Source organism: Oenanthe melanoleuca, chromosome 9, assembly GCF_029582105.1.
Source record: "Oenanthe melanoleuca isolate GR-GAL-2019-014 chromosome 9, OMel1.0, whole genome shotgun sequence".
NCBI lineage: Eukaryota > Metazoa > Chordata > Aves > Passeriformes > Muscicapidae > Oenanthe > Oenanthe melanoleuca.
The window spans coordinates 3,545,555-3,570,163 of record NC_079343.1 but is presented as its reverse complement, the minus strand read 5'-3'; the positions used below and the strand labels follow the sequence as shown (position 1 = coordinate 3,570,163).

At 43.8% G+C, this 24,609-nt stretch overlaps 2 protein-coding genes across 2 annotated transcripts; both read right to left on the bottom strand.

Annotated features, from left to right (window-relative positions):
- Window positions 1-449: 449 nt before the first annotated feature.
- Window positions 450-4,395, bottom strand: POLR2D (RNA polymerase II subunit D). Its single transcript, XM_056498408.1, has 4 exons — window positions 4,172-4,395; window positions 2,527-2,707; window positions 1,982-2,077; window positions 450-1,083 (listed from the first exon to the last, which is right to left on the bottom strand). The coding sequence occupies exons 1-4, from the start codon at window positions 4,242-4,244 to the stop codon at window positions 1,005-1,007; spliced, it is 429 nt and encodes a 142-aa protein (XP_056354383.1). The 5' UTR covers window positions 4,245-4,395; the 3' UTR covers window positions 450-1,004.
- A 5,023-nt stretch (window positions 4,396-9,418) lies between these two features.
- Window positions 9,419-23,763, bottom strand: AMMECR1L (AMMECR1 like). The gene is made up of 7 exons (XM_056498407.1): window positions 23,543-23,763; window positions 21,111-21,555; window positions 16,424-16,534; window positions 15,844-15,958; window positions 15,031-15,121; window positions 13,964-14,060; window positions 9,419-12,789 (listed from the first exon to the last, which is right to left on the bottom strand). The coding sequence occupies exons 2-7, from the start codon at window positions 21,515-21,517 to the stop codon at window positions 12,678-12,680; spliced, it is 933 nt and encodes a 310-aa protein (XP_056354382.1). The 5' UTR covers window positions 21,518-21,555; window positions 23,543-23,763; the 3' UTR covers window positions 9,419-12,677.
- Window positions 23,764-24,609: the final 846 nt, after the last annotated feature.

Genomic DNA, 24,609 nt, shown 5'->3' with positions numbered 1-24,609 from the left:
TTCCTTTCAACTAAAAGCTAACAATTTGTTAATCTTCCAGCAACTGAGCTCTGATAACAATGGGTGTGTGACTCCCACAGGCTGAACAGCAGACAGCCCTCCACTGTGTAACATTATTTATGGTTGGGATTCATCTCAGAATTAGGGATATTAGCAACCTAGTTAAGGAGTCCATCCCTCCAGAGGTGGATATCTAGCTGTGTTAATAAGAAAATTATTTGTACATTTTCTTTCTGAAGCAGAATACAGATTGGGTGTCTGCAATCACGTGGCACAGAATAGGGGAGCAGAGAGGGAAGTGCTGCCCCAATGCTTTCTCACTGTGATAGTATTAACAACTCTGATCTGTCCTAAACTGTACTTGGGTTATTACACTCTCAGAGTCCCCAGATGTCCAGGATCTATTTATTAAAAAGGTCCTCATTAAGCAAATCATAATATGTACCTAATGCTTATAAACCACACAACTTTAATTTAAAAAAAATCTTTTAATTTACACTACTAAACAATAATAGAAAAATATTGAAGCTGAAAAAATTCAGTCCCTATCAAACAATAAAACAAACAAACAAACAAACAACACCACAGAAATTGATGCTGCCCATCACTGAACCTTCTGAGAACCAAGAACAAGTTTCTGCATCCTTTAGAAGTTCCTAAAAAACACAAAATCACATCTACATTTCTGTTAAAAACCAAAAATGTTGAAAATTTACAAACTGGGGAGAGGGATTAGGGAAGAAACAAATACTTGGGCCACTGGGAAAAGGCCTTTCAGATTCTTTGCTCTCACAATACAGGGGGTCCTTGCCAACATACACATGGAACAAACCAAAAGGACAATGCTCATCTCCAGTCTCAATGCACCTGTGACAACACAGCACCGGAGTCCCCTGCATCCACAGCCACCCTCGCTCAGCCAGGAGCTGCACTGATCCAGAGGGCTCAGAAACAGCCCAAGTGCTCAGGTTTTTCTGCTCACATAAAGGGGCTGAGGGTTAACCTTAATACTGGAAGCTGCGTTTAGTCTGAATATCATCGAGAATCTGTTGCAATTCTTCATCTTCAAACCGGCCCTCCAGGCTGTAAGGTAAGAGCAATGAGGAGACATTAAAGGTTTTAGAAATTGATTCATTTCAGTCATAACTCTCTCCTGTCAGTCTCAACACGCTGCCACCCACCTGTGGAACCACCGGGAACCACCTGTAACATCATTGTACAAAGAGTTCTCTAATCCCTGTGCAGTGCTGCTTCTTTACATGGCAAAACTCCATTCTCCCCAGAACCTTCTGAGTAATTTCAAAATGTCTTTTCAAAGAGGGCAAGGCAGGTGTAAGCAGACCTCTAAATGAAGTCCATGTAGTCCATACTCATAATGCAGTCCATTCTTGCTATGAAATGTTGACATAAAATCATGGAATGGTTTGGGTTGGAAGGGATCTTGAAGATCTCATTCCAACCCCCTGCCATGGGCAGGGACACCTTGCACTGTCCCAAGTTGCTCAGAGCCCCACCCAGACTGGCCTTGGACACTTGCAGGGATGGAGCAGCCACAGCCTCCCTGGGCAACTGCGCCTCATCACCCTCACAGGGAAGAATTTCTTCCTAGCATCTAAAGTAAACCTACTCTCAGTTTGAAGCCATTCCCTCATCTTCTCACAACTGTTGTAAAAAGTCTCTTTCCATTTTTTAAGCTCTTTCCAGGTACTGGAGTCCACAGTTAGGTCATCCCAAAGCCTTCTCTTATAATGACAAATAAGGAACAAACTGTAATTCAGATGAATTACAGTTCAGTTTCATTCCCTCCTCTACCTCAGGCCACAAAGTGTGTTGCTGTCAGATCAGTGGGCAGGGGAAGAAAGACCAAGACCAAATGCTCTTCCACCAAGCGAGTTGGACTGAAGGGAGGGTAGCAGGGCATGGCTGGCTTTAGGTCACAGAGAGGTATACAGCAGTCTTTGTACAATATATAAGTGCTTACCTAGGAATCAGAGCTTTTGCTTCCTCTGCTGTCTCAGGACACAAGTTCGCCAAACATGCCAATTCAAACTTATGGAGCTTCTTCTGGAGCAGTAAGCTGTAAAGGAAGACAACAATTTGATGAAATTACAAGATAGAAATATAAAGTGGCTTAAACTGAAGGAAATGCTTATCTTTTTACACAATGCTTTTGGAACTGAAGTATTTTTTTTCAGGAGAAAAGACTCATTATATAAATGTATAGAGGAAAAAATAAAATCCTATCTGCTAACTCCACTTCCTCTGAATTATTCTGCACATTCTAGAAAATACTCCCAGTTAATACAATCATCTGTCAGTGAAATACTGAAAACAAAGCAGTTCAGAAGACTTGACCTGGACAAAGTACAACCCTCCATCAAGAACTTTTTGCCTCGTTAGGAAAAGACTCAGAATTAAAGAACAAATCATGCAACACCACTAAAATGTAGTTTCACAAAGCAGGACCAGCATTAGGGATGGAATTCTCTAATGCAGTGTTTGCTCCAGCCTGACTTTCCGCCTCACCTGCGCACGCTGGCGATGGTCTCACGGTTTTTGAAGCGGCTGAAGCGCGCTGTGTAGTTCAAGGTTTTCATGAAGACTTCTGACAGCTCCTGCTCATCCTCCGCACTCTCGTTCTGCTGCTTGCGATGCTCCAGCAGCATGTGCACCTCGGAGTTCAGCAGAGTTTCCGCAGTTTCAAATTCTGCAGAATGTCAGCATGAAAAAAGGTGGAATGTGTTTGAAAAGGGGAACTGCACAAGTTTTATAAGTAATTTAGCTCTGGGTAATAAAGAGCTGAATTATCTTGTGAATTACTTTCACAATAAAAAAAGTCAAAATGCCTTTCATGGCATATATTTTACACTTGCAGCTCTAACATTCAGATTTTTTCATATCTGAGCAGTATGTTTTCTTAACCGAATTTTGGCAGAAGTAATGCATGGCTTCATACAGAAAAAAATATTTAGAGCTCTAAAACTCCATGAAATTCAGAAGTGATGTCAAAGTCTTCAAAAGTGTTTGAGCTCTTGATGTTAATATGAATGCTGTTAACTATTTTTTAAAAGGCTTCATTTATTTGAAAAGTTAATTGAACTACTGAAATTTTATTATCAGAAAAAAATAATTTTAACCAATCTTAAAATTTCCCCTCGCTTTTAGCATACTTTGAATTCATTCATCATCACCATAACAACTACATGCAATCCAATAACAAGAATATCTTTCAACATCACCAGTATGAGCTGTTCAAAGCAACAGTCAGGTGCATCCCAGAGTGCCTGACAGCACTGTTTTATACAAGCAGATACAGGGACTGCTAGAAAGGGGCTGGCAACTCTTATTTTGCATTGAGCAGTAAATCAGCTTGGCCTAAACATGAGATTCTAGCATAAAAAATATGAAAAATAGTCTTTCAGAGTTTCCCTATTGTTCATAACTCAACAATGCAGCAATGTAGCACCGTGTCCATTTCCCCACCCCCCCTTTCTTTTTCAGGGTGGCCCTGAGGTGTAAATATATTTCTAGAATTTATACTGAATTAATTTTCTAAAAAAAAGAAGTACGCAGACAGTAAATGTCTACAGTTACCAACTCTGGGTCTGGACAGCTGGTTTCCTAACTGCAGCAGTATTCACAGATCTCCAGAACAGGTTAGGTTGGCAGGGACCTTAAAGCCCATCCAGTCCCACCCCTGCCATGGCAGGGACACCTTCCACTATCCCAGGTTGCTCCAAGCCCTGTTCAACCTGGCCTTGGACACTGCCAGGGATGGGGCAGCCACAGCTTCTCTGGGCAACTGTGCCAGGCCTAAACACCTTCATAGGGAAGAACTCCTGTGTCAAAAAAACATCACTGAAAAAGCTTATATCAAAAAAATCAATAATCTTTTCATTCTAAGGTTTTTTTTTTTGTTTTTTTTTAAATACGTACACACAGGTAGCGGCCCACCTAAGAACCGCCATATCCTAGCAGTCATCAGATCCTTAAATATTACAAATAATTTACTATCCTGACTTTTAACACTCCGGGCTTTGCAGCCGCTGGAGGGGCCGGGGCGTCGAGCAGCGTCCACGGAGCCGCTCGGCGAGGCTCGAACCCTCACAGGCGGCCACTGCCGGCCTCCATCCACCACCCGACCCCGGCCCCTCGCCGGCCCCGCTCGTACCTTTGGGGAAGACGAGCTGCGAGGCGTCCTCCTCCACGTCTGCCGCCCGCGGGTCACTGCCGCCCGCCGCCATCACCGGAAAGCCGCGGCGGAAAGGGCGGCCCCGCCTCACGGGAGGGCGGGCGGCTCTCCGGGCGGGGGCGGGAACGGGAACAGCTGTGCCCGTGTGAGGGCTGAGGGCTCTTCCCCCGTGAGGGATGGGAACGGTTCTGCCCGTGTGAGGGCTGAGGGCCCTGCTCCCTGTGAGGTACCCGAACGGCTGTGCCCGTGTGGGGGCTCTGTCCCCCGTGAGGGACAGGAACGGCTTTGCCCGTGTGAGAGCTCTGCCCCCTGTGAGGGATGAGAACGGCTCTGCCCGTGTGAGAGCTCTGCCCGCCGTGAGGTACTGGAATGGCTGTGCCCGTGTGACGGTTCTGCCCCCCGTGAGGGATGAGAACGGCTCTGCCCGTGTGAGAGCTCTGCTCCCCGTGAGGGACCAGAACGACTCCGCCCGTGTGAGGACTGAGGGCCCTGCTCCTTGTGAGGTACCCGAACGGCTGTACCCGTGTGGGGGCTCTGCCCCCCGTGAGGGACTGGAACGGGTCTGCCCGTGTGAGGGCTGAGGGCTCTGCCCCCCGTGAGGGATGAGAACGGCTATACCCGTGTGAGAGCTCTGCCCCCGGTGAGGGATGAGAACGGCTTTGCCCGTGTGAGGTTCTGTCTGTGTGAGGGCTGAGGGCGCGGCTGTCTCTCCCTCTCTCTGAAGGGCGGGGGGCCGGTTCTACCTGGGAGCTGCTGAGGATAAAATAGCTCGGTTGCCGCTGTGGGGCTCTGAGGGGAAACAGCGGGAGCAGGGGGGCTAATGCTCTCTAGCAAAACAGCCCTCAGAGGCCTGTTTAAATTCGCTTAGTAATTCGCTCCTTTTAGAGGGGGTAAGCAGTGGGATGCTGAACGTTGTATGTAAGAACAGAGGGCAAATAAATAGCTGTGACAGACCAAGACTGCGAGTCCCTGCAGGAGGGTGTAGCCAGCTGGGGATCGGCCTCTTCTCGCAGGCGACTGGCGATAGGAGAGGACCGGTATTAAGATGCGCCAGGTTGAATATCACGAAGAATTTCTTCAAAGAAAGGGTAATGAGACATTGGAGTGGGCTGCCCAGGGAGGTGGTGGGGTCACCATCCCTGGCTGTGTTTGAGGGAAGGCTGGAGGTGGCACTCAGTGCCACGGTGTGGTTGACATGGTGGTTTTCACTCGGAGGTTGGGCTCGATGACCTCAGAGGTCTTTTCCAACCTAATCGATTCTGTGATCGTGAACCCAAAATCTTATAAGGCACGAAGCAGGGCCCGAGAGCAGGAGTGTGGGAACATTGAGGGAATCTTTGCATGAGCAAACTCTTCTTGTGCTCTGTCCTTTAGGAAATAACCCAAGAGCTCAAAATTGCACTGCTGCCCCTCACCAGACTGCACAGCAGCATCCATCTGCCCAGGAGCACCTGAGGGTGCCGAGGCATCAGATGCATCTTCATTCACACCAGGGGATCAGGCAGCTCCATTTCCCTACCTGAACATCCTCCGGCTGGACAGCAAACCCCAACCATAGAAAAACTGTTACTGTGCCAGAATTTTCGTCTGTCTCATGGTGATTAATAGACCTCAGACTGCAAGGAAGGAGTGTTGACATCATAAATAACACACTTCATAAGGAAGGTTAATTTTCAGACTATCCAGAAGCAATCTACAGACCCCTAAAAGCCATAGGCAGGCTGAAAATGAAGATAGTTCTCCCAAGACTGCCAACAAAATAATTCAAGAAGCAATGTTTTCCCTAGGGAGCTCACACGTAAGTGCCTAACCTAAGACTCTTAAAGTAATCATCTTACCAGCCCTTACTATGTCATCCTGTGCCCTTAAAGAAAGACAAAAATAGACTCTTGAAGGATTTATGATGAAACCACTCCTGTTCTCATAAACTTGTATCTGTGCCTAGGTGAATGGTTTCCTGCATGCTGGGAAAAGGAATGAATTAAAAATAAATTAGAAGAATATGAAGAGATCAAATAATAGATTTTTAATATTTATCTGGATAATGAGCATAGCAGAGAAACTGATTGGAAAGTGATTTGCTAAGTGATACAAGCAGAATGACATTCAGGAAGATGGAATGGAAATATCTTGGGGAACATCTGGCAAATTAAACAATTTCAATTAGGCTTACAAGAAAACAAGGAAATCCATGCCAGACTGAGGAGAGAAGCATTTAAAATCACTTGAAATCCTGATGGCTTCTCAAATAACCCGTCAACTCAGAACATTGTGATTCTCAGAGCAGTAGGTAGTCCACAGAGTTTTAAGTTATTAATTTCCCTTTTTGTTTTCCCCCAAGGATCATTCTACTTAAGTATACAAACCCAAGATTTTACAGGTAAAGAGGCTATCATGAAAGATTAAGTTTATTATCACTGATATGTTTGGTTAAGGTCTCAAGAGCAAAATAAAATGGAAGCTGCTTCCCCCACTTTTTTCTTTTTTAAGGATTAAAAAAACCCAACAAAAACCTTCTAAACCCCATAGTAAGTATTGTTCAGCTGCTGCAACAAACCAAACATAGCAAAGTACCTGTCCTTTTGTTTTTTTTTTAAATTCACTGGCTTCTTCCTCACTAATAATGGCTGTTTGGGCATTTATCAACAAAACATGCATAGAAAAGTAAGGTAAGCTTGATTAAAATAGTCACTGACTAAAGGAACTTTCAGACAGCTTTATTGGTGACATCCTAAAATAAACCTATTGAAAAAAAGAATACTTGGCCAAATGTAATTTATCATGAACAAAGTCTCTGATATTCCATATTCCAGGGCAAAAAGCTTTGATCCTTGCTGGAGACATGGTATTGAGTAACAGATTTTTAGACAGACCTATCAAGGTAGTTCCTGTGTTGCCACAGTTTAAACACAGATCCTGGAACAACTAATTGTACCTACACAGACCTTAAAAAATGCTCAGCTAAATATCTCAGTGTAATCAAATGCAGGAACAACTAACAAAAAGGATATCCTTTTGCTAGCATAAACCTATTTTGTAATATGCTTTCCTCCTAATTCATTAGCAGAAGAAAAGTGATTTTTCTAGGAGTTTTTTAAGCTTTCTAACAGTATTATCTTTTCTGTGGAGTGCCAGTGTGATAGGAGTGGATCCTTGTGGAGATAATCACCCATTGAGAGCACCACGTGCCACAGTAACCAGTATTGCATAAGACATATGTGATTTTCATCCGTGTACTTAAAATATAACTCTTCAGATTTAGGTCATAAAAATTATAAATTTAAAATTATATATCCAAAACCATAATGAAAAAACATGTATGAGCAAAGTAAAGTTAATTAATATCCAGTAATAAAATTGTAGTAAGACTCTGGATGCAAAAACTACATGCTGTTTAAAATACATATATAAATAATTAATTACATACATTATCAACTGGTTGATAAACATAATTTATGTCAGAATTAATCTGATTATAAAAGCAGTCTAACTGACCATAGAAAACATATGGTTTAATAATCTGGATATTGTTAAATTTATAGAATTATATACTTGTTTTAAAGAACATGGTAACAATACTCTTCTGTGCTTGCTGTGTTTTGGGAGTGATCATCAAACATATTCACAAGTCATCTTTTCCCAGACTGTGGCAAAACCATCTCATCAACCTATTGCTCCATGTACTACCAGTGTACATATTAATTTATTGAGTTATATAGGTGTTCTGACTTTCATTTTTATCTTCAAGATAAAAATGGCACTTCTTCATCACAGATAAAACAAATTTCTTTTTTGTGTTTAAAGAAAAAAAGCTAGTATTCTTCCTTTGAAGTACCCTCTAGAAGCTTCTTCTAATCTTTCTGTAATTTGGTAATTTGGTTCAGTGTTAAATGACTAATTCATTTTGTTTCTTATTTCAAACAGAAGTAACAAAAGAAGAAACTGTTTCCAGGAGAATTATCCTGGTTTATATTTAGCCTGGATTGACCTATTTCACTATGCAGTCATATGCACACTCCTCTACCTGGCCTCTTCTTCCCTGTGAGCTGCTGAGTGTTCCTGCAATCACAGAATGTAATGTGCATGGAAGAACCTCTGATGAAAGACAGCAGACAAAGATTTTATATCTGATTCGATAGGAAACAAAAAAAAAAAAAAATCAAGTAGGAAAATATGACACTAAAACATACAAATTAAGCCACTGTATTTCTGCCAACAAAGCTGAGAGAATACACTTGGTAATTCCCCTGGGTACATAAGAGCAGTGGATGGTAGGTATATGGGGAACTTCAGAATTCACAAGGAAATTCAGCTGGAATTCACCTGGAAATCAGGTTAGTCACACCATCTGCCTCACATTGCCTAAGGGATTGACTTTCTAGCCTTTCTAGTACCAGCACCTGAAAGCAGGTTTTTGCTTTGTAGTTGTACTGAGATAAATGAGCTTCTCAGACATATTTAAGTCAAACTACCCTCCCCCCCTGGTTTTGTTGGTGGTTTTTTAGGGTTTTATGACTGTTTATTGATATCCAGGGCTGCCCTTCTCAACAGTCCCAGGCAGAAAATGTGGCATCTCTACCTATACAGCTCCCATATATAAAAGTTAACAATTATGTGAAAATGTATGGGAAAACATATAAGCCAGAGATCCAATTCAAAACTATTCTGCAATTCAGTTAATTCGTCTCAAAGCAAACATTAGAATAGAAAGAATCTAGAAAGATGGGTGTTTTATTCCTCTGAAATTAGGTTTTTAGATCACCTGAACACTATAGTCCTAAAGTATAGACAATTTGTCCTCAGCTCATTTTAGAAGACAAAACCCCAAAAGAACAATTTTGAGTTTCAGAAAGATTTACAGTACTATGTATGTACTTGATACATTTCACCATCATGAAAACTGATAGAAAGTTATTGTGAAACAAACATTATTTCAGAATACAAAGACACTGCTAAGCCATTATTAACAAAATATATTTAATATTTGGTTTTAATTTTCTTACTACTTTTCCTTGCCTTCTTGTAGGGAGTCTGTTTGATTATTAGTGTTTTTCCAGACAGCTGTCACCAGACTCTGGCAACCTCCCTGGTTTTGAGTATGTGGTGTAATTTGCAGGTTGGCTATTCATATCTGTAATATATTGTTTGTCTTTCTAGATGAGAACAATTTCACCTTATCCCCCATAAAGGCTGTGAGAACTCATAAAAAAAGGACAGTACAAATAATCTTTATCCATTATGATTTATTCTCTACAATACTTCATTAGAGGATAGAGTTCAATTATTTACACTCAGAAATTATTATATAGGTAGGAGGCAACCAAGTGTAATATAAATTGGTCTGACGTCTCTGCACTGTAGGTCAAAAGAGGTCTCCTGCTTTAAGGAAATAAATTAACCAAAAAAAACCTCAACAAAACAACATGTAGTTTCTGAATACAAACAGAAAACAGCACTAATAGTCAGTGAAGACTGCAGAGGTTTGTTAATGTACTATGAGAACAAATTATTCTGTGCAAAGGTTAAAATGAATTCTTAGATTTCCTTACAGATTTTCTTTTTGTTCTGATAAATTGTAGATATGTGATATTTTGACCATATAACATTCCCAAACTGAAATGGCTTCAATTGAGATTGACTGCTGAACAACATGAAAAAAAATAATTAAGAACCTCACAGTGGAAACATTTCAACACTGACAGACTCCAGTGATCAAAGACATTCTCCTGTAGTTACTGTAAAACAAAGACATTTCATCATTGCAGTGAGATTATTTATCAGTTGTGGTTGTCATGAGAATAAGCCCTTCTAGACCAAAAGGCACTTGCTTCTAAGGATGAGTGAATCCAGATCAAACCAGGTAACAGTTGCTTTGAGGGGTAGCTCTAACCAGCTGTCCCAGCCAAACAACCACAGAGAGAATCTTAGATCAATTGGCCACTGATTTTGGTTGTCTCCATCTTGAGGCAATTCAAACTACAGTTTGTGCCTAATTCACCTCTTTCATCCTTATGCATAGCTGCCATGTAATGATCTAGAAACGGGATTATTTCCTGAGACCACCTGTCCTTGTCACACATTTCTCTGAGCTGACTGAGCTATTGACACAGTTTTCAACTGATTTTATAGCTGGATCCTTATGGGACTAAAGCTGAGAGGGCCTGTTCCTTGGGCAGCAGACCAGTCTTTCTGATCTGCCAGCTTCTCACTGCAACACGACAAGAACACAGTACATATTTAGAGGCATTTATGTTTTGTTTTTTTTTTGAACAGACTGAGTGGGGAAATAGAAGTGGGAGAGGATAAGACTTCCCCAGTCCCAAACCATCTGTCCCACTTCAGGCTTAAACCAACCAAGTTACTCAATCCTAAAATTCTGTTCTTTAAAAAAATGACAACTAACCCTCCCCACCCCACCCTTTAGTCATCCCCTAGTCAAAGAAACTGAAATCAGGAAAACACTATACACTGTTGAAGACACAGAACAGGGCAAACACCTGAAAAAGAAACAGTATAGTTGAAAAGCCTGGCACTGTATGCCTGCATGACCAGTCTCACCGAGCGTGCTCAGGGGTGAAGTTTTAGCACCATTTTTTTGCCTTTTTTAAACCTTTTAGAAATTAAATTCTAACATAGAACACTTGAACAGTAATGAGTGTAGCCCTATGTATCATACTGTTTGACAGCTGAAAGGTGAGTGGTATGCCTGGAGCTGACCCCACCCTCCCCCATCACTACACGGCACCTAGGGGAGTAATTACAAACGGGAGTGGTTTGTAACAAGACTCATTTATTCTCAGCAGCAGGAAGTCACGAAACAATCCTGTCATCTTCAATTGCTTTTCAACAACATCACAAGGGAAAAGTGGCAATTTGTAGGAATGACCCAATACGGAAGGAAAGCTGGGTCAATATTGCACCTTTATCCAGAGGAATCTCCCTCACATCTCTCTCCTCCAGCAGAACTTACACCAACAGGAAGCAAAATGGCACAAGTTGTGCTTCGGTTCCCTAGGACCAGGAGCAGCACTCTGCAGTTCTCAGCTTCCTACCAGCCCTATTCCCTGCCATACCACAGCGTCATTTCAGGCTTCAGACACCAGCCAATTACAACACACAAGCAGCTCTAAGGATGTGTGCAACCAAACAGCCCTGACTCTGCTATGCACTTGTGTTTTCTTCCCCAATCATTACTGACCCTCCAGAAGCTTGGAAAACCAACCAAACCCACCCCAAATTGGATTCTGAAGTCCAGTTATCTCATTGAAAGAGTGTCATAATTCAGAGTTTATGACATGCCTCAATGCTGCTGTAGAATAACAACTGATAACTTATTTTCAGAAAAGAGTATTCCTTGTGATCATCAACCACGGGAGAAGAAATACAGAATGCACATGAGTTTCATGCAGTTTGGGTAATGCAGATTTCCCCCCTCACTGCCTGGATGTGGCAATGACTAAGCTGAGCAAGATAAATCTTGCCAGCAAAACTGAACAGTACCATTCCATAGGCCTGGAACAAACTGGAACACTCACAGCCCCTAAGATCAATAGTCATACCGGCGAAAGTGGCTGTTCTATCAAAAGGAAGGTCCCCAAGACTGTTAGCTTAAACTAAAACAAATTTCAGTCGCTGGTCTCACTTGTACAAGTACAGTTGATGCTCTGGAAACCCCTCCCCAGCCCTAATCCTATCCTTTACAAATATTTGGAAACAAAATTTGGCCGTAACAAAGACTGTCCAGGAGCACTCGAGGGTCTTTTCCTCTGTGCACACAGCATGTGCCATGTCACTCATACAGACAAAACAGCATTGTATTTCATAGCAGGCTTCATCACCAAGAATCCAGCCTACCAGGGATCTGAGCCTTAAAGCCCTCAAGGGTTTATTTAAATAATGGATTAATTTTTCACATGTTTTCTGTCCATGAGGATGGGGTGCTATCCAGGTGTTCAACCCTCCCCAATATCATGATGTCCACCTGTGATGCGTGGGGACTGCAGTCAGCTCTCAGTACACAACAGATACCAGAGGTTAAAAAAAATTAAAAAGAACCTAAAAAATGTTTTGTTGGACTCCGTTGCCCAGGCTGCCAGGGGAATGCTCCTACTTGATCTGGGGGGCTTCCATAACAAACAACTCAAGTTTCCAGAGTGTCAGCAACACCCAGGAACGGATCAGTCCAAAGCAGCACTTTCACTCCTAAAGGTCTTCTGCACCTCACGACAGTTCGTAGGCATGGAGCCCCAATCCAACTGAACCCCCGCTCGGAGGCAAGGCTGAGATAAGGCTTGGGCCCCTGAAGTCCTGTCACGCTCTCATCCTCCCCCCAGGTCAGTGGGAAGGCAGACTTGGCAACGGAAGCTAGCATCATAAAATGGTGCAGTAATAGAAGTAACTGGACCAGGAAGAGGAGGCGTCTGCCCCGATGATGTCATAGCCGTTGGCAGCAACTGGGGAGTGGGACTGGTCATGCAGCCGTGTGTCAGGAGTAATGATTGTAGAGGGGGGGGGCATGAAGGGTGCCATTCTGGAAACAATGCTGGCGGGAGGCCATGTACTCTGCATAACTGATTGTCACCTTCTCACTGCGGTACCTGGGGGAACAGGCAGGAAAACAACGTCAGGCTACGCAATGTGGAGGGACTCGACATAAAACATTCACCCCACACTCCCCTTCAGCTCACAGCCAGTGATGACCAAGGGGAACCCTCTGGTGTGAATAACCTATGTGAGCTTGAATTCACTCCAGTGTTCCAAAAGATGAGTCCTAATCAAGGTGATCAGAATGAAAGGGAGGCCTGAAGTAGCACACAGGAAATAAATGATCGATTTGTACTCTTTTTTCATCCACACGCAATGGACGAAAATGGCATGAAAAGTTTGCTGGAACAAGATTCAACTACAGTGATTAAATAATCCGTATTTCACTATTGTTTACTTTTATGGTTATCTCCACATTTGAAAAGGTAGTGACAGAAATGGAGAGGTGGGTAAAGAGATGTTTATTGTAGCACATAAATGACTTAGTCCATGTTGAACAATCAAAATTTACAAAATGTGAAATTCCTTTGGAGAGACTGGAGTTTTCCACGTTCTTCTAAAGCATGCTTAACAACAGCCAGCTACAAAGTGGTTGTGAGTTGCACTTAGACCACACTACGTGAGATTTTAATGAAAATCTTCATCCTGCCATCTCCTCTTAAAGAAAACCCTGCACACCCATCTCATTTCTCTAGAGGTAAAGAATGACCTGATAAATTAGTGTTTCTATATGAAACCAGAAAGTCACAGTTTTTACTAACATTAAGGGGGCAGAAACCAGTAGGACAGCTGGGGGTACAGAAAAGCAAGCAAATTCTGAAAACCAGCCAAATCTGAGAGTGGTTTGGTTTGAAGACAGCTGTCACCTACGAATAGCAGCATTCACAGATGAGCACACTGAGAAAAGGAAGTTCACTGAAAAGATACTGAAAAAAGTCAGCCTTTTTAACTCTCAAAGGTTCTGCTTCTGATCTTTCACATATATGGTAATATTATAACCAGTGAGACCTCTCTTAGAAAAACACCAACTTCAATCCTGCATGGACCAAACATATTGTGCATAATTCCATGTGCATTATATGCCTAACACATGGCATTTGTGATTTAGTCTTTTACACTACATCTCCTCTGGAAGAGGCATAAAGACTTACATCAAACACAAATACTTTAAATCACCCAGAAAACACTATGAAGTAAAATTAAAAGACAACAAATACATCTACTTACCTGGTAAGTTTAATTGTTTTCCTAAAATCATTGGTAATGGGAGCCTTAAAGCCACCTTTCCTGAGTAAGGAGTCTATGGTCTGGATCTGATCCCAGTCTATTGAAAAATAGAAGTAGGGCAAATTTTTCAATATAAAAAAATATTTCAAAAACACAAGAGATGCATTAAAAAGACTCTAGATAAACAAACACCTAAACAGGAAACTCTGAGCTTTAGAAATCCTAGTGTTGAACTGGACATATATGGCCTGATGCATGCACACTATCTGCACATGCCTACCCCTTCAAACTCATATTGGAGCTGGTCTATGAAAAAGCCATTCCATTTTCCATTCCATGTCTTCTTATAAAGGTCTGCGCCTTGCTACTGTTGCAGGGACCCCAAATTCATCATGTGCCACTTAGCTCCCTTGAAAATAAGAAAATACTTAGCTCTTTACATAGACAAATTGGGATTGATGCTCTAGTGATATCACAGTGCACTGCTATGTGAGAGATCAGGAGTTAAAATTCCTACCTTAGTCTTTTGCCCCAGAGCCAGGAGGATGCGACCACTCCACTCTGCTAGGTGGAGGAAAGGAGGAGGCAATATTTTGAGCAGTTACCAAGGTGACCACTACTCTATTTGAGTGGGAAGTGTGTTCCAGAGGGGCTGTGTTTCTAGCCCTTCCCTGGAGGATGCTACTTTAGAAAGAATGAGGAGGAAAGTGACTCTCCTGTTGGTGCTGTGCAGCGTGCAGTTATCCTAGTTGGTGGGAGAAACATAGAAGAGGAAAGATGCAATGCTGAATGAGGCTGGAAGATCCATACTTTGACATCCTCTATTTCTTCAGCCCTAGAACATTCTGGCACTAAAATACAGCTGTGCAAAGATATGGGATGAGAGACAGGCCAGATGAAAACCCAGCAGCAACTGTATCAGGTGTCAGCTGTCAAACAAAATTAAGCCTGGTGGTTCCATGGCACCACTATGAGGACAGATTGTATTCCAAGCCCCAAATGGAGAGATTTTTACGCAATTCTGTGTCACAGTGTACTGACATGTTTGGCTGCCATCTCAAACCCACCTTGTTCCTTAGCAACCTCAGGTAAATACGTGGCTGTGCGTTTGACACCTTTCTCATTGATGAACTCTATTCTGATCCCATGGATTCCAACCTACAGATGGAAATGAACAGCCAGATAAGAGGTGTTTGCTAGCACTGAGTCCATGACTGAGTTGTCATTCCCACAACGCTGTGCATCTCTCTCTGGACAGTTTGCCTTTTGCCTGGGTAAGGTAATTCTCTTCCCCACTCTCTGCTCTTGCCTGGCAGGTCTCACAAGGAGCTCTCTCAGCCACCCTTCCCAGACAAGCCTCACCAGTGTCCCTGCCACTTCCCCTGAGCTAAGTCTTGTCAGTTTTCCATCTCTTGTGTCACGCAAGAGAGACAAAATCTCTGCACACAAGAGTGATACCTAAAATTAACCAACTATAAAGTCCATATATATATTCTTCTTAAACAAAATATACTTCCACATACAAGGTCCTAAAAACCATTCATACCTTTGGTTTTAACTACTTTTTATTTCCAGTTCCTATCCACACCATCAAAACACTTCCCAGGTTTTTATATATGTACTTACACCCATTACCTATTGGGCCAAGTCCATGAACCAATTTCATGTTTCTTTTATTCCCATTCAGATCCTCCCCAACCAAAAGCATACTGCTAGGCTATTCTCTTCCTTCCTTCTAGTTTTCCAGCCCCATTTCTTCTATTCCCAGTCTCTTCTATCCCCATATACCCCTGTAATGAAGGAGACACATCACCATGTACTAACCCGAACCCGAATGGAACGAGAGAGTGATGCAGAGTTCCAAATGCACCTGTTCTCACCTCCCAGTCCAGGTAGTCACTGGCATCCTCAAAGTTAGTGAGGAGGGAGACAGAGCAGAAGAGTTTGGGCAGCTCCTCGCGGGTCAGGGGGGGAAATCGGCTGTCCTTAAGTGCACTAAAGGGAAGAGAAGATATATCACCCAATACAAGCACCAAAATAAAGTGTCAGATGCTCAATTATTCCCCTTTTGATTATGCCTGCATGAAACATGTTTCTCTGCTACTGCAGAGAAAGTGATTTGCATCTCTTCCTAATCTAATGAACTGTAATACCAGTGGCAAGCTTTCTGATGCTGTCCAATGCCTACTGCAGGCAGAGAGAAATTACATGCTACAGATGTCAAAACTGTTAGTATGCAAGACAAATTTGACAGGAGCCTTAAAATGTCAACTGCAACTCACCTTTTGCAAAGATGTTCCACCCTGATACATCACCTCACTGTAATTACCATACACCCAAGTTTATTTCATTATGAAGCATATTACAATGAACTATATCAATCCAACATCCTAACCTTGAATCCTTACAGATCTTCAATGAAGGAACTAATTCAATGTTTATTTCATTTCTGACAGTTACCTGGTTAATGTGTATTCCCTGAGTCCTGAGTGAAGATTCATGGCTGAAAAGGTCCCGATGCAGCCACGAAGCCGCTTGTCTCGCCCCGTCTTCCACGTCACAAAGAGTGGACTGAAAAGGCAAAAAAGACAAAAAGAAACCCTCCAGCCTTTACAGATACTTGGTGGCTAAGGTGAGACAACCAAGGTATGAAAGAACTCCATGCCTTTGCTTTCTCTCCCTCCAGTAACCCCAGCAGGCAAGTTTGCTCACCTGCCATCTAGCAATAACAAAACTTCATGCCCACACCCCACCACAGGCAAACCCCAACACTTCCCTCCTCCTTTTCAGCACACTCCCTCCTCTCCAGCAGTACTCTGGATCTCCTCCACAGATACCTTCCTGGCCAGACTCTGTGCTGTTTTCTAATGAGTGAAATGGTTATTTCATCCCACTGATTACCAGCCAATATTGGCCTCACTTTGTAGCATCCATTAGTTTCCAGCATAGGTCATATAGATATTAATATAGATGATGCAAGTTAGTTCTTTATACAATCATTTCTATAAATCGGATTTGCAATAAAAGCTTTTCTTTTTTTTCTTTTTAAGGAATCAAAATAAATCCAAATTATTTTTCTCCCTGTTATTTCCATGAAGATCTGAACTTTAAGCAGTATGAGAGAATATGATTTTCTGAGATGAAAAAAACATTGACAGGAGTTTTACACCATCAAGACTGATTTGACAATATAGCTCAGACACTTTCCTCAAACTCTTGAAGCTCTTGTAAGCAATGTGCTTCTGCAGCAAACCCTACAAAAATACTAAGATGTTCTGTTCAGACAAGAAAACCAGCATGAATGATTTCCAAACACAGCAACAGAACTTGTGTCTAAGTAGTGAGAAAATAATTTAAACTGTAGTAATAAATCAATGACCAGTGATGTTCCTCAGAGCAACAATGGAATTAAATCCATCACAGCATAAATCCATCCTTCAGGATGTAGTTACCAGCTGTGACCAATGGCAAAAGCACCGCCCAAAAGAGCAACCAGCAGTTGAGAGATAATTGTAAAGAACTTTGCCCACAGAGGGTGTGGAAAGATCCTTCCATATCCAACAACAACCTTCTGGCTGGTTTGACCAAGATAGGGGATTTAGTGTTCTAGTTATCCAATAACACTTCAAGGCACTTGCAGGATATAATTTCTCTAAATTTTCATCTATCTATCTATCTATCTATCTATCTATCTATCTATCTATCTATCTATCATATGTCAAAAGCGCAAACAGAAAAAGAGTGTAAGGAAATACATTAGAAAACTTTAGGAAAAAAAGATACTAAACTTACACAGGAGATCTCTGAGAAACACTACAGTCACAAGTTTTAGTGGAAATTTACCTTAATCTAATAAAAATTTAGAATGTACTGCTCAGTCCATGGGACACTGACCCCAAAGAGAAAAGGCAAGGAAGAACATAAAACAGAATACACAAATCTAAGTAAATTTCCCTTCAGTTGAAATTGCAGGTTCACATTTACAATTTACCTCTCTCCCCTTCCAAAGGGAAAAAAAACCCACAACCCATTTTTCCACTGAGCTGCAACACAGCTTTATGCATCTATAATAGAAGAGATATTATCAGAGGGGAGAGGATAATTGCATTCAGAAGGCTGTATATTTTAAAATACCTTCAAGCAGATTTAAAACCATTTTTCATTGTGGTCAGAACAACGGAGGCATAAAGAGAGATATGACTCTGTACACATAGATAAAATTTCACTATTTTCACTGCAGAGATGATGATGTTTCTGTCTCTGAAGAATAAATGCACTCAGCAAATTGCAGGTGCAGCTGACAATAAGCCCATTGTTCCAGAGCCCCTCCTTGAAAAGTGTTATTTCCCAGATGTACTGAGAAAAGTCACAACAATCTTTTGTCCATGTTCATCCAAGAGCATTTACTGGTACTTTGCAACCATATCCTCAGTGGATTATGTCAACTGTTTCTTCCCCAGCCACAACATCCCACTTTATATGTGTTTGATGAGGGTTTTAAGGCTGAGAGGGGAATTTCAGCAACTAAAAATTAGCTTCATCAACTGCAACTAAAAAGGGAATTTTAAAGCAGAAAAATACAGTTTGTTCAGATCAGGGTTTAGCTTGTACAAGGGAAAAACCTGTCACAGAACAGATCTTATGATGCAATTATCTTACTATTTGTCTTGCACTAGAGACTTCCATGGTATAGTTTTAGAACCAGTTTTTAGTACCTACTATTAAAAAAATCAGATTGAAGGACAAAAATGGGAAAAGTAACCAATTAATTACTTGCACAGGTTCACAATTGTAATTACTTGCAGTAACCTGAATTGTAACGGGGATATTTCCTTCCTTTGCCTATGTCTGAGTTAACTCAGACATAACTACAACTACATTGCCACTGTCTGTGACCATCACTGCTAACATTGGAATAAAGGAACTTTACTTCACAGGTATCTACCAGCTCCATAATTCCCATCAAGAGTGTTGTCCATGTGCATATCCCCTCAGGCTGGTGAGTGAAATTCATGGTGGTTTTCAATCCATAACTGTAACTTGCATGTTGTTACACTGTAACTGCCAAATCCTGACCTTCTCACCTACTTCTATCTTTAAAGTTCAGCACCAGTTTAAAAACCAGTTTAAGAACAGACTGTGCCTCTTTCTATGTAATCAACAGTCTCTTCTCTGTTCAGAAACACTCCTGGTATAAACCTTAGTTTTGTCCAAAGATCTTTTACATTGACATTAATTATGTTTCAAAAGGCCACAATGCAAAATATTTCTGTTTTTTCATTCTGCTTACTCTTGTAATTTGATAACATTTGGCCTGAAGTTCATTACAAGACTATGTCAAGTGGGGCAGTTCTTCGTTGTGTGCTGCTCTCCAAGAGAGCAAGCCCCATGCTTTTCCCTGGGGTACATCCAACTATTTCCTGGGAGCAATAGCATAAATGCTGAAACACAAGAAAATCCAGGTAAGCATTTGCTGACAGGGGAAGAGAAGGGAAGGGCTGGTTATGCTTTGTTTGTGTGATGATCTAAAACACTTGTAATTACAAGCACAGAAATGACCAGGGAAAAATTTTTAACTTTTCAAATCTGGGCATAAAATTCAACCAGCTGCTATTCCCCAAAGGACATCCTTCTTGAAACCAGCCAAGAGAAAAAGCAATAAAATCCAGCCAGAAATCTCCTCTGACACCAAAAGAATGCAGCTCTATAAAACCATCTCTCTTACCGGCTTAAGAGAACAACAGCAAATAACCCTTTGCACTCCAAGTGACAAAATAATAACAGACTGACATCAAATGTTCTAAAGGGAACCTACTTAGTGCAGGTATGAATACCAGACATATTTCAGCCTGGGGAGTCCCTGGAATTATTGGATATCCTAGTCCAGAGCATTTCTCTATTCATTTGTATTTACAACATTAAACAGCTTACTCTGCGGCAGCATTCAGAACATGTATCCATAATCCAGCTGGAATAATAACTGCATGAGGCACAACCTACATCCACCCTGACAGCAGAAAGGTGGGCAGACACTGAATACACACAAAGAAAGTCCTTGACCTGTTTAAGCCATTGTTCCTTACATCAATTTAAAATTCACTAGCTTAAATTAAGGATGTCAGCAACTTTTTATTTTATCTACTGTTCTGGAAGAGTGTCAGAAGGTCCATCTGTCATTGATCTTTCCCAAATAATTCTTTCAACAAACATTTTAACAACATTAACGTTTCCACACCTACGCAGTCAACCTTCAGATAAACATTAGCTAAATCTCACCAAAGCGAAACAGCTTCATAAATCCTTCTCCTCACTTCTGCTCATACTCATCTCCTTTCCTCCTAACCTTGGTATTGTCCTTGAAAGCTAACTCTCTTGGCAGTGCTGGGCTCATGGATGGACTCAAAGGTTTTTCCAACCTAAATGATTCCATGATTTCTCCTCATGTTGCTATCTCCCTAACACATCTTCTATAACTGGTAATTTTTACTTTCCCCTCCCTACTAAACCCATTCACTTGGACAGCTGAAAACTTCTTTTGAGTGTCCTTGCCCAATCCTCATCAGCCCAGCATTTGTTTCAGGATGAACTGGAGACTTGTTCCAACTTCAGCTTCTTACTTTATTCCCTTTCCATTTGCTTTGCAGGAGGAAATCTCTTCCCCTCTCCAAGTCAGTGTCTCACATTAGAAGCTGGAGCTTCTTCAAATTAATGACGTTATTTAACTGGATTTTTAGTGCCATTTTGTAGGTGGCACTGCTCAGTTAATTGTTTGCAGAGGAATCTACTTACAAAGAAGGGGGCAAACTTTACCAGAACATTACCATGAAGTGGGTTTGCACTCCTCCACAAAGAACACAGTGCCTCATGGAACTGAAGAAGCACCACACCTCTTCACACTCGGCCAAGCTCTCTTTCTGCAGAGCTGAACGTTTTCTCTCTCGAAGGACACTCGCTCACCTCCACCAACAAACAACACTTTAATCTTTTGTGCACTTACAGTGCATCCTTTTGTTTCCAGCAGACAAAGGAGCAGAATGCCCCCCTTCCTCCCTGCACACCACTCTTCCCACTCCCCAGAGGAAACCCTTCACCCTTTCCCAACCAAAGCACGTTTCCCAGCTTTGCTCCCGCATAAGGATGTACTCACTAGGGGTCATTGGTAAATCGAGGAAGCCGTGGCTGAGGGAACCCGTAGAGATGACAGTAGAGTACATCAAAGCAATAGCAGCACATCTCTGCTGTCACCACCAGGTTCTTGGTGCTGTTGGCAGTTCCATTGGGCCGAGTAAGTGGGCTCAGAGCTCCTGAAGTGGGATTCATTCGAGTAATCGGGGAATTTCCTGGGCCCAAAGTCAAGTCAGATACGTTCTCCCTTCCATTATTCCCATCTGTATGCTGGTGGTTCTGAAGAGGACCTGAACTGGAGCTTGGTACAGTTGTGGTCTGATTCCCATGACTGTGCGTTCCACTCCCAGACAATTTGGGTTTCTTCACCCCACAACAGCCAGCTGCCAGCTTGGGCTCAAGTGGAGGAACACAGCGTCTTTTTCCCATCCTGCTTCAAAACTCGCTGCCTGGAGCACTGCAGAACCCTGGCATGGAGGGGTGGGGAGGGGGGAAAAGCATCACACAAAGAGTTACAGGTGAGAAACCAAGGGCTGCTTCCTTGCTGCTGCTACAAACAGAGGAAGAAAACCCTCCAAACCACGTGACCAAACAGCACTAAAGCCAGTTCAGCAGAATGGGCGTTTTCACACATAAATATGGACACAACATGCATGCAATCACACTTTCCAAGGTATTGAACACTTTAATAGGTGGCTCATCACAAAAAAACGCAGCCGGACTTCCCATAAAAAGAGCAAAACAGTGGGAAAACAGGAACAAACAAACAAACTTGGGACTACAGACACACCCAATCCACTGCTTTTCCTGCTCACCCATTCCTCCTCAGCCAATGCCTGCACCAGTGGCAAAAAGTGCATTTCCCTTCCTCATTCCTAAGAGAATGACAGCAGCCCAAAATGACACCTTTGAGGTTGGACTCTCGGGAGTGTTGCCCTTGATTTAGCACTGGCAAGATCAAAGAAGAGCTAAAAGCACTGAAACCACCATTTTCTAAACTACAGACTATTTCCCAGACCACAAACTGGAATCTGTAGTTGCTTTCTGAGACTGGGTGAATGAATACAGCTCCCAAATAAACATGCAGGGGGTACAGGCAAGATGTGCATGACAGGAAGAGCTGAAGCCAGCACGGTCTGAACAGGGGAAAGTGATAATAGCAGGAAATAGGCATGGTATAAAAAACCCAACAACCCAGAACAGTGTTTTGCCAGCAAAGATGAGAATATTAGAATATTAGCTCCTGCATCACAAGAAGGGGCGGAACAAACACAGGGAGGAAAGGCTGTGCAGACAGAGATGAACAAACATGATAGGCAAGGATTACAGGTCAGTGGCAGGAAAACACCATCATCACCATGAGACCTGAATACACCAGGGGAGAGAAAACCAGTCAGTCAAATGGGGCTCGTGAGTCACAGAGAACACCACGGGGGAATGAAGTCACACTCAGCTCTCAGCAGTCCCCAGGGAATGTCTGTGACCACCATAGCAGCCCTCCAACCCTCCCAAGCTGAAAGCACAAACACAGTACGGGGGGCCGAGGGATGGCACGCACTGAAATTCAGGTTGTGACAACTCCCTCCCTTCTCTGCACGTGCAAAGACAGTAAACTTTGTTCAAGAAGTTTCATCGGTCACAGCAGGAGTCACAGGACTCTGAACTGAACCAGAACTGCTGTAAGGGGTGTTGAGAGGTACTGCCCGCTGGCCCGCAGTGCGTGCTCTGCTCAGGAATCCTCACCTCAAAGTTTTAAAAAGACCATAAGGAACAAATTACAAGACCTAAAGAAAATGGTATTTTTTCCTTTGATCTCTACTTTCGCAATAATAATAATCAAAAAAAAAAAAAAAAAAAAAAAAGAAATAAACCAATCCAGGCAAAAGAAAAGACAAGCATAACTTTGATAAAGTGACCATATAAATTCTCCAGTGCCTACTAAAAGTAACTGCTCTGGCTCCATGAGGGTGCTGAGCCTTGTGAGCCTTCCCCAGTTACCACAGACGGCTCAGCCGCATTGGGGAAGATAAATCATTATTTATTTATCTGGAAGCACAACACTCGATTCAAGATCGGAGACGTGGCAGGGGCAGGGGGGAGCTTCCCTCTCTTCTCCCCTCCTCTGCAGCGGCCTAACAAAGGCGGCCGCTGGGCTCCAGCCCCGCTTCCCGGGAGCGCCCCGCGGGCGGGCGGGGGCACACCGGGGCACGGCGGCGGCGGGACGAGCCGCGGGCTCCGCACACAAACTTTGCGGGGTGTTCGGGGGGTCCCGCACCCCCGCCGGGCCCGGCGCGGGCAGACCCCGGGGACCCCCCGTGCCCCCGGCCCGACCCCCCCGGCAGCAGCGGGGCCGCCAGGGGGCGCCGCGGAGCGGGACCCCCCTGCGGCCTCCCCAGCCCGGGGCGCACGGGCCCCTCCGCCCGCGCCTCTCTCACACCGCCCAGGGTCACCCACCTCCTGCACCCGTCCCGGCTTCTCCTCCGCCTCAGCCCCGCCGCCGCCGCTGCTGCCCCGCAGCCTTCTGCCGCCTCATGGGGCCATGGGCCTGGGCGAGGCTCCCCGGAGAAGCGGGCCCGGCGGGCGGGGGAGCGGGCAGGGCCCGCCGCGGCCGGGGCTTCCCGGGGCGGCCGGAGGACCGGAGCGAGGCCGCGGGCAGGTCCGCCGCTATCCCGGCAGCCTCCTCCTCCTCCTCCTCCTCCCGGCCGTGAGGTAATGAGGGACGGACACTCATAGTCCGCCAGCCTCCCGGCGGCGCCAACACAACCGAGGCCCCAAGGCGGCCGCTCTGCCCCACGCGGGCAACCATAGAGACGCGCGCTTCCGCGCCCTCCCCGTCACGTGAGCAGCGCACGTGCGGGAACAAACAGTTCCGGGAACTGGACGTCACTCGGCAGCAGCGCCGCGCTGCCATTGGCCAGCAGGGCGATGACGGCATTGGGCGGGGCGCGAGGCGGGGAGCGTCCATTGCGCCGCTCGAAGCGGGGGAGTCTTTCCGCCCCCTTTATTCCCTCCGCCCCCCGCGCTGCCCGCAGCGTTGGTCCGGTCGGTGTGAGGGGAGAGCGGGGTTCCGGACCGGGCCTCAGGCCTGAGCAGCTCCGGTGGCTGGGACGGGTCGTTATTTAGTTATAACGAAATAACTTTGGTTACAGCCGCGTGTAACGTAGTTATGGCCGGAGCCACAGATAGCACAGCGGCAAAAAATTGCTTTTTTTCCAGCTGCCAACGGGACACCCTAATTCCCCCTCCCCCCTTCACAGCGCCATAAAGACCAAAGCAGAGAGGTAGTTTCTTCGTCAAGGGTTTTAGGACATGTTATAGAAGTAGAGGCTGCGCATTCCACCCTGAGGGAATTCTCTGGCAAGGGAGGGGGCAAGGGTTGGCTGTACGTTCATAAGGGATGGGATAGAGAAAACCACAAAAACCACAGCGCTCATTCCTAATTCCCTCCCGACAACACCCGGGAACACCTGGGCAAGAAGAAGAACAAACTTTGCATAGCCCAGAGTACCCACACTGCACAT